This window comes from Gasterosteus aculeatus, chromosome 5, assembly GCF_964276395.1.
Source record: "Gasterosteus aculeatus chromosome 5, fGasAcu3.hap1.1, whole genome shotgun sequence".
Classification (NCBI taxonomy): Eukaryota; Metazoa; Chordata; class Actinopteri; order Perciformes; family Gasterosteidae; genus Gasterosteus; species Gasterosteus aculeatus.
This window is the reverse complement of record NC_135692.1, coordinates 10,543,582-10,553,567: the sequence shown is the minus strand read 5'-3', so window position 1 is coordinate 10,553,567 and position 9,986 is coordinate 10,543,582. Positions and strand designations below refer to the sequence as shown.

At 46.0% G+C, this 9,986-nt stretch overlaps 1 protein-coding gene across 1 annotated transcript; it reads left to right on the top strand.

Annotated features, from left to right (window-relative positions):
- Positions 1-3,336: 3,336 nt before the first annotated feature.
- Positions 3,337-9,595, top strand: LOC120819536 (cerebellar degeneration-related protein 2-like). The gene is made up of 6 exons (XM_078103351.1): positions 3,337-3,658; positions 4,344-4,456; positions 5,612-5,760; positions 5,878-6,048; positions 7,385-7,598; positions 7,742-9,595. The coding sequence occupies exons 1-6, from the start codon at positions 3,577-3,579 to the stop codon at positions 8,342-8,344; spliced, it is 1,332 nt and encodes a 443-aa protein (XP_077959477.1). The 5' UTR covers positions 3,337-3,576; the 3' UTR covers positions 8,345-9,595.
- The last annotated feature ends 391 nt before the right edge of the window (positions 9,596-9,986 follow it).

Here is a 9,986-nt window from a genome sequence, read left to right as displayed (position 1 = left end):
GAAGTGCACATGGGATGCTGAAACGAGAGTTGGCATCACCCTGATTTCGTGCAAACGTCTGGTTGTCATGGTAACGCTCCTCCTCAGCGAGAGTACAATCCCCCCCCCCCCCCCCCCTCCCCCAATCCTCGACTGTTGGCTGAGTGCATGTCCAGAACAAAAGGGGATGGGGAAAATAATAAAATAAAGCGATAAAATTCACTGAAGAAGAGGACGGGAATCAGTCATATAACGATCACAACATGTTAAAAATCGCTGCCGGCTCGCTCCCTGTCTGCAGAATGTAAGAGCTTTGAAGATTAACTTAAAACAAGCACACACACACACACACACACACGTAGAGTCAGAGGTTTTTGTCATATGTATAGTGTGTGTGTGTGTGTGTGTGTGTTGAAGTTCTACCCAGAAGCACTTCCTGCAAATCCCATTACACCCGGACACAGCTCAGCTAACGCAGTTGGTATGGAAACGGATCAGCAAAGCCCCAAATCTCTCTTTTAACGAATCATTACCAGTCTCTGCTGCCCCTTAATGTCAGCGTTTCCACACGAGTGCGGCAGATGACGCCCTTGCCACGTTACCCAAACCGCTATGGGGAGGAGGAAGAGGAGGGATGTGTGAATAGGTTGCTGAACACAGGGGAAATCCTCCTGTGATATTTCCATTTCCTCCCTTAGCTCGTCTGACATGATTTTACTCGCAAACACTTTGTCGAGCTGAAGATGAAACGCGTTTGCCTGGTTTTGCCTCTGAAACACACCTCTAGAGATAAAAAAACAACTAAATGGCATTTGGCATTTCACACTTCATTAAATCCAAAAAAAACGAAAAAAGGCAATGCAGCATCAATAAAAAGCAAAGAGGCTGCGGGTTTAAAGTGTAGAATGGGAGGAAACTCAGACACACAGCGTTGATTCTGCAGAAGAAAAAATCACTCAGCGAAGCCGAGGCCCCGCAGAGAGCTCCGGCTTCTCGCTCTGCCCGTCCTCTCATCTCGCTGACAGCCGCTAAACACGGGCGACACGCTGAGGGTGGAGAACACGTATGAGATGAAACCGACGCGGCTAAGAGGCCCTGAGAGGGAAAAACTGGCTGCATGTTACGGGAGCTAATCCTCCACCTGGCTCCAACGATGTGGCCCCGGGGGTCAGCGGGTGAGTGGAGGTGTTCCGCCCTCAGCTTCCAGGGTCAGCGACACACAATTGGCCCCATTTCAGCAGAGTATTCAGTGTGTCACTCTTGTTGATGAAGATCAAGTCTGTATAAAGAACATTAAACAGTAGCGCGTGTCAGAATTTAGAGGGATAAGCAAAGCCTTTTGGCAGCTTCCCAGTAGAAAAAGAGCGATTTTCATCTGATCTCAGTTGCGGGGAGGACTCATTTCATCTGGTAGCTCTAGCTCTGGTAGAGATGTCAACCGATGGAAAATGACTAAATAAAGAACCCTGGTTCTGCTTCGGTTTTCTGGAGATAAAGAAAGTTACAAATAAACGCCGCCTCAACACACAAACATGCAGCGTGTCACTGGAAGACGTCGGTTTAGCATGAGATGAATTTAGGGGGAAAAGAAAATGATGGAATCATCATCATCATCATCATCATCAGACAACAGAGAATCTATTCATCTTCCAGCGTCTGATAATTCATCTGAATCCGTCTTGTGGATCAGATTCATTTCTGTTAACATAAAGTATTTTCATGTCGTGTTTCCTTTGATGTGGAACAAAGGGTTAACAGCAGAGCACAGTGTTCTTTGTTTGAATGAAAGGCGGAACTTGATGTTAGGAATGTTGAGCTGAATTCAGAAAATAATGATGAGGCTACGCTGCCACCTGCTGATGAAAATGCACATCATCATAATGCCAAAGTTGTTTTTATTGAAGTAATGCTTTTAAATGGAACGGGCGTTAAAATATAAATGGGACTATGTATCTCAGGAAAAAGGCTTTTAGTGGTGGATTAGTTCGTTAAACCATTAACAAGATGCAGTAATACAAACAGAGACAAAAGAAAATACACAAGAACAGGGAAGTGCACATTTTGTTTGATTACACACGCTTCATTCTTGGATCCTTCTGAAATGGATGTTGCATAAATGAGAACATTTGGTAAATCCCTCGACTCCACTGAATCCAAGGACCAAACTGTTCACTTAGTTCTGAAAAATTCCTAAAAGTAGCCCAGCCTCCCTCCCTGTCCACAAGGGTCCGGGGAACTACACTAAATTTAAAAAAAACTTCTGGAAGAACTTTCTCTTTCAGTTTGCTGGACCGGAGGAAATTGTTTCTGATTAAGTTGCTATTACTGTAGCTTCATGATGTCATAATCCCTGTGTGAAATCATAGTCTGGATTGGTAACCAAAGTAACCGTCACCTTTTTAATGTTGCATCAGATAAAGAAAAATAGGTGCACTATTTCCCTATGAAATGAACAATGGTCCAGTAAAAAACTCTCTTCAGTTTTTTACGGAAGGCTTCAGATGTCGAATTGTATTTAAATGTAAATGTTTTAATCTACATAATAATAGACTTAAAACCAAGGTAACCTGCAAATACTTTATGTAAAATATCTTTCTAATACATTTATATTGTGTCCTTCTGTCACATAACGTGTAAATAATAAAGTGTAAATGCGAATAGTGCATAACTAAAAACACTATGCAAAATAGTATGACAAAATTTAAGTCTAAAAAAAGGGGAAATTTACTAAATAAATATGGTAAACAATTATATAACAAGATCCCTCACCTCTTCTGTAAATGACATTTAATGACATTAACAATACAATAATGTTGCGTCTCTGGTCTAAAGTACACATGTGTTTTGATGAAAGACCGTTTAGGGGCTGCAGCGACACCGCGTGGTGCTTCCGACTCCGCGCGCGCAGGTTTCTAGGGGACGCGTGCGGACGAGCAGGTGTGAAACTAACGATCAAACTCACAGAGACGGACGGGTCTGAACCGGAAACCTCCCCGTCTGATCTTCAAAATAAAAGCACAATCGAAGTAAAGAGCACTGACCTTCAGTGACGTATGAACTGTACAAACTGTTGGATGAAATGTCGAGGTACACTACCGTAGTTTGATTCCTATTATATTTCAATACAACGGTGTATAGTTATAGGCTGTTAACTCGTGTTTAAAAACAGAACCACTGTCACACTGAAAGTTTTTACTATACTATTATTAATTTATTTTACTCTGGAAATAGGTCTGCAAATAAAGTCTCTCCCAACATAATTACAGGAAAAAATGTATTTATCTACAATGATAACACTCATACATTATACCAGCGGGTGAAATTTTGGCTCCAACGATAAACTGGCTGCAACGTTGTCGGCCATTATTTTGAAATTCCAAACCAGGAACACGTGCAGCCCAGTGCTGCACAGTGAACAGGGAGCGGTGCGTCTGTCTGTACGGAGATGAACGCACGCCGGTGCCGGTTGCAGGCGTGCATTCAGCCGCAGGAAGGACGCGGGATGAGCCGCTTACCGCCGTTTACCGCAATCCCCATTTGATATGTTTAATTAGCGGATTAATCCTCAAACGGTTTGACTGGTTTTTAACCGCGAAGATGTTGACAGACATGATTGTGGAGCAAGAATTTGAGATCAAAGAGGAGGAACCGTGGTACGACAAGCAGGACCTTGAACATGGTACAATTTCCTTTCAGTCTTTGTCTCCGAACCCTATCGAATCACATCACTCAGTTTTATAGTATTAACTGCCAAATCAAACAATTATGGGATTTAAATGTTGGTTAATTACCGTATGTGCTGCATTACAAACTCACTGTTTAACCCTCAGGTGAAGGGGAGGTTAAATTTGTAATTTCCATGTGATTTAAAAAAAAAAAAATGTTAACCAATAACAATGTGTAATACATTAATTCAGGATATTGTTTTGGCTGACACCTTGTTTTAGCGTAAATAAAGCACCTTGATAGGCTGCTGGAAAAAGCCTCAGTCAGCAGGACATATGCGGCAGATGGGAGGAAATTGAAAAGGTGGCTTTGACTTCCTTTGCATGCTCTTGCACTCAAACGTATTGGTTTATGTTTGCAATTTCCTGCCGTTGCTCCAAATTGTTTCATCTTTGCTTGAGTTAACAGTTTTTTTTAATGGCATACAAAAGAAAGACAACTAATATGTGTTTGGGGTAATCGTCTGAGTCAGGTAAGCAAATAGGCCCACTGAGAAATAACCAGCAGTCCTTCCCAAATGACTTGAATGTTCACTTCATATATAGGTGGATACAAATGGGTTGCCGGACTTGCACTGTAAAGTCCTCAGTGAGACAAGGGGCGCTTAAAGCACTCACGGTTCCCCGTCTCTCCTGCAGACCTGCAGCTGGCTGCCGAGCTCGGGAAGACGCTCCTGGAGCGAAACAGGGAGCTGGAGCAAGGGCTGCAGCAGATGTACTCCACCAACCAGGAGCAGCTGCAGGAGATCGAGGTAAAGGGGACGTCCTGTTTACCTGGCTGAGCTGCAACGTAAATAATATTGGGCTGTTTATGGGAAGCTTTCTTAAAAAGATGCATGGAGCAGTGCAATAAAAAAAGCATTCCTCTTTATTGTATTTAACACATTTTTAAAAGGATCAAGTCTTTATAACGGAAGTTATCAGTGATAATTGGTTCAGACCATGACAATTTTTTTGTATCATGACATTTTCGAAAGCATAACAAACTCATCTTGATGTATTATCTGCCGCATACTATCAATGCAGATACATGAAGGAAACTAGCTGCATTAGTAGTTTAAAAGGGTGTCTTCTCTGTACAGATTAAAGAAAGGTGCATGCTGGATTTCCTGTAGGCCCCCAAACCAATCATCAGCTCAAGATCTTATTTTAAACCAAAGTTATAGAAATACAACATTTGGGTCCAGGTTTGGCCGACTTCCAGGACCGGTTCCTCCTTGATTTTGTGGAGTAAGGTTCATCTGGCACTAAATCTCTCTCCCCGCTGACACTCAGAGTTTAATCTCTTAAGACCTTTACTGGATACCTGTGACGTCACCTTTCTGGATCCCGCTCACGACCTTTGTAGCGATGAATTAACCGCTTTACTGTCACTCTCAACCGCTACGAAAGGCAACTGGTAAACAAACAAGGCGTTACATATTTAACCCTACTTGTTATTCATTGACTTTTGACTTATTTCCTGTGCGCCGGTGTTCAGTTGTCACTGTGAAGTTCCTGTTTGGTCTGTTGATCAACAGCAAGCAGATCAGCAAGTTCAACAGCTGATAAGATAACGTGTTAGGGAAATTGTTAAAGGAGCCACAGATTTAGAGACATTGAGGCGTAACTGGGCATTTTTAGCTCTTAGCATTTATTTTAGGCCCTTTTGCTTGGCTGATAAGATGAAGAAACGTAGCATGAGCCCATAGATGATGATGATAAAAGAAGCGCTATTGTTTTTGCTGTTAAACCCAGTTGTTATTGATTTGTTTGAAATTGAAATTTTTACTGCATTTCACTTTTAGTGTGAAATCAGATGTCATCTCAAACAATCAAAACCTCAATAACGAACGTCTTGGCGGATGTCGATGCCCAACAAACTGTCCCTCACGCCCTCCCTCTCCCCCCCCCCCGCCCCTCCCCAGTACCTGACGAAGCAGGTGGACCTCCTGCGGCAGGTGAACGACCAGCACGCCAAAGTCTACGAGCAGCTGGACGTGTCGGCCCGGGAGCTGGAGCGCGGCAACCTCAAGCTGGTCCTGGACAGCCGGGCGGCGCAGCAGAAGATCCAGGGGTGCGTCCGCACTTCCACGCACACGACTCTGCACCGTTTTGTCCGGTGTGTCAGTCGCGTAACGCCGACCTTTTTTTTGTTTTTTGTTTTTTTGTTCGTTTGCTCTCTGCGGCGCAGGCTGACGGAGACGGTGGAGCAGCTGCAGGCGCAGGTGGAGGAGCACCAGCACCAGGTGGAGGAGCTGAAGCTGAATCCGGCTCGGCCCCCGAGGCGTCCGCGCAGAGGGAGGTGGCCCCCTCGGAGCGCCCGCAGCGTGTCCTGCCTGACGGAGCTGCAGAACCCGCTCGGGTGAGGGAGCTGGAGCGGCGTGTTTTGGTGGGGTCGGGGGCCCCCGTCGCGTGTCGCCCCGTCTTCCCCGGTGTAACACCTGGGGGACAGAATTCTGATCGTTTACTTGAAGACATCCGCTCGTTCAAGTGTGATTGGACATATTTGGCTTTTGGCGTCGTCGTATGAGAAGACGAGCAAATCAAAGGAATATTATTTAGGAAATCCACTTTTTCTTCCCTCTCGGCCTAATAACTGCTGATCGATGGACTGACAAACGCAGTTAACAGTCTCAGAAATAATAAATGGCAGGGAATTATTCAGCTCGGGAGTCTCTTGTTGATGCGTTGAGGATTAAAAAGGGGATTCGAAGAACCTTTGTTTTGAACGTATTTCTTAACCAGGTACAGGAGCCTTGTCACTGATCCAGAAGATCTTTTGTAAGCTTCCTGAAGGGAAGCAGCAAATCCTCCACTGAGTCCTGGTCTGTCCCACGTCGGCTAATCCCGCTCTGAGCGTTTCACTTCCCCCCCGGCCCCCACGTTCAAGTTGAGTCTCACAAACAAGCCGATCTGACGGATGTGAGTCTCGCTGATCAAGCGGCGTGAAGCGGCGTGAAGCGGGTCTGAACTGTGCAGGATGAGGTTGGAAGGAAGGAGGTCAAAGTCTGAGCTGGATTGCACAGCGGCGTCTGTCTCAGGATGAGATTCATTCCGCCGCATATTTTGTAATTACTCGGTTCTGCTGATTTGAATTAATTCATTTAATGGCTTATTCTAGCAAAATAATACATCTAAAAATATACATTCAAATCAAAATAGGGCTGAAATGAATCCATTGTACAAGATTTTTTAAATAAAACTACAATTTTAATTTCTTGTAATAAAATCCAAACAGTCTGTTTGTCATTTTGCAGAACAAAATCAAAACGTCCCATTGTGCCTCTGCACTGTTGTGACTTTGAACCTGTCCCGCGACCTTTGACCCGTGGCGTAGGCCTCCGTCTCCACGACGCACATCCCGTCACCTTTTCGCTTTGCACACTAACTGAAGTTGTGAAAGAGAAGGTAAATGATCAGCCCGCACGGTGACAACGAAAGTTCCACACAAGAAGTTGACAACACAATAACCACTCGAGGTCCCGCCCCTGGCCTGCTGCGGGGATTCTGACCGGATCTCATGGTCTTTTGTCAGCGGGGGGTGGAAACCACTTCAAAACTACTGTGAACGTTCGACAAAATTCAGGAAAATAAGCTGGAGAAAAAAACCTGAAATCAGAACCTTCATCATATAAACAATTGTTAAGGCAACCACCCATAAAATGCCTGTCCGTCTAACCGCCTGCGTCTCCGTGCAGGGACGACTGCGACGAGCCCCCCGACGGCCTCGGGTCCCCCGCGGCGTCGTGGCACGAGGAGGAGCAGGCGTCTCTGCGTCAATCCCTCCGCAGCCTCCAGACGCAGTTCGCCGCCGAGCGCGCTCAGAGGGAGCGGTCGGAGCGAGAGGCCGAGCTGCTGGCGCGGGACAACGCGGCGCTGGAGCAGCAGCTGGCCGGGCTGGAGGGCTGTCGGGTACGTACGGGGGGGTCCCGCCGCGGGGGTTCGCACGCAACACAGCGCGCATATAGACAACGCTGTTTGTTTTCATCTTCTCAAATGAGGTCAAACGAGAGGCCGCAGGAGGACGCTCCTTCAGCTGTGAACTCCTTTTTCAGGCCCGAGCGGCTGAGCTGGAGCGCGAGGCCGAGGAGCTCCGCCAGCTCTGGAAATCCGACTCCTCCGCCAGGTCCGCCAGGCCGGACGCCGTCCGCTGCCTGCTGCCCAACGCCATGTTCCTGCCCTCGGACGAGGAGAGCGACGGGGACGCGGCGGCGCCCGGCGTCCCCTGGGCCCTGGAGCGCTGGGACGGCGAGCGGCCGACGAGGCCTCCGGAGGCGCCCGATTCTCTCGACGGGGTCCACGACCACGAGTGCTCCTGCGTGCGCCGCGCCGAGGTGGTGAAGTACCGCGGGATCTCGCTGCTCAACGAGGTGGACGCCCAGTACAGCGCCCTGCAGGTGAAGTACGACGAGCTGCTGCGGCGCTGCCACCTCGGGCAGCAGCAGCGGGAGGCGGAGGAGCAGCAGGAGGAGGATGATGGGGGCGAGTCGGTGCAGACTGCGTCTGGTCCCGCTGAGACGATCAAGGAGGACTTTCACCAGCCGGAGTACAAGGAACTTTTCAGGGAGATCTTCTCCCGCATTCAGAAAACCAAAGAGGACCTGATTGGAAACCGGGCGGGAGCCTCCGGTGGGGACGGGCTGGTTAAGCATCAGTAGCTTAACCATCTCCCCCGCCTCCCGCCCTCTCCCTCCCTCCCTCCCCCACAAAGACCTGCTGCCAGGTTAATCGTGGTCTTCCAAGAATGACTGTTGTTGGACAGACTGGAGCAGCAGCAGCTTCCTCCCGCTGCGCCTCCACCGCGCGGCCACTCTACCTCGCTTTGTGCAACAAAACAACAACAACAACCTGTCAACAAACGTCCTCTCGCGTGACGGCGGCGGTTTTATTCCACTGGGTCCTCACGTAAATTCGTAGATGGCTTCCTGAAAACGATGTTCTTTGGTGCTGATCATATAGAAAATGGAAACGGCGTTCAAGTCCTCTTTTGATCTTGTACATTAGTGGTTCCATTATTTAAAATAGCTCATTAAAGATCATTTAGTCTTTGATGTGGAACAAAAACCACATTTGATGGCAAATATCTAAATTGTTGCAAATTATTTTGACCAGCGTGTTAACTAATGGACCATTTTCATCTCTTAACTTCTTGTTTGACCTAAAGTATTTCAGTCAGTGAAATTTGACAATTTTTTTCAGCCATTCTTTCATTAATTTACGCAATCTGGCAGCAATACAACAACATTATGATTGGAGGCGTCTTTCTGATTCAACGTTCACTCTTTTAGTTCTGTTTTTGTATTTTTCAGAGCAACACCAATCAGCTGCAGCCTAAAAGAACAGCAGAGTGATCCAATGGGAACTTTATTCTCTGAAGCTATTTAAAAAAAAAAGAAGTCCTGTCTTGGGGATCGTTTTCCCTGCGCCTATAAGAGCGATCAATGCAAGTTGTTTTGGTGAAGGAGTTTATATTATTGTTGTTATTGGTGATCGAACTGTAGAGGGATTTGTTTTGTAATCGTAAAGTTTATTTCCCGGAATTGATTATTGTACGGTGGTGTGATATTAAAGGGAAGTTCTGAGGTTTACCAGAAGCGTAACTAAATGTACCTGATAATGTAAACGGCCTCCTGATTGTATATTATATTTCTATTAATATAATGAGACAGTGTTTGATTAGAAGACGTTCGTGCTTGTTCAGATTAAAACGGTTTGTAGATGTCTGTAAAAATCCTATTATGCACTTTAGAGAATTGCACATTATTATGCTCTTCTGACACTTGACACGTGTGATCAATGTAGTAAATGTCCTGAATAACCGTCTGTGTGTACGTACGTCTGTGTTTTAACCGCCGTCGTTATCGGACCTGGTGGTTTATGTCTGAGCCATAAAACATAAAGCAAGTGGAGAAGGCCGGTTTGTGTCTTTCGTTGTTGTTAATTGAGGCGGTTGGACTCTGACGTGGTGAATCACGGATGCACTTTAACTGTTGCTTAATATAAAATAACGGAGCAGATGTGCTGCACTTCAAACCCACTTGACACGTCTGGCAGAAACCGAAGGATCTTTGACCGATCAAATGAGGACGTGTGATTTGGAATGGCAAAGTAGAAATGAAAGAATGTTGTGATCTTTAATGATACTGAAGCTTTGTGAGATAAAACATGAACTAAACAGATGTTTTAGGAGCCAAAAGCACCACTTCCAAAATTGAAACAAGAAATACAGACATGCGATTTACGTAAATTAAGTTCCTGTAAATTGTTTTCGACTTCTGTTGCAACTGTCAAATTTATTAA

Excerpts from the sequence above, each read along its gene's own strand:
- LOC120819536 (XM_078103351.1), top strand. The coding sequence starts at position 3,577 with ATGTTGACAGACATGATTGTGGAGCAAGAATTTGAGATCAAAGAGGAG. Across the intron at positions 3,659-4,343 it reads CAAGCAGGACCTTGAACATG|ACCTGCAGCTGGCTGCCGAG; the intron begins GTACAATTTCCT and ends TCTCTCCTGCAG. Across the intron at positions 5,761-5,877 it reads GCGCAGCAGAAGATCCAGGG|GCTGACGGAGACGGTGGAGC; the intron begins GTGCGTCCGCAC and ends TCTGCGGCGCAG.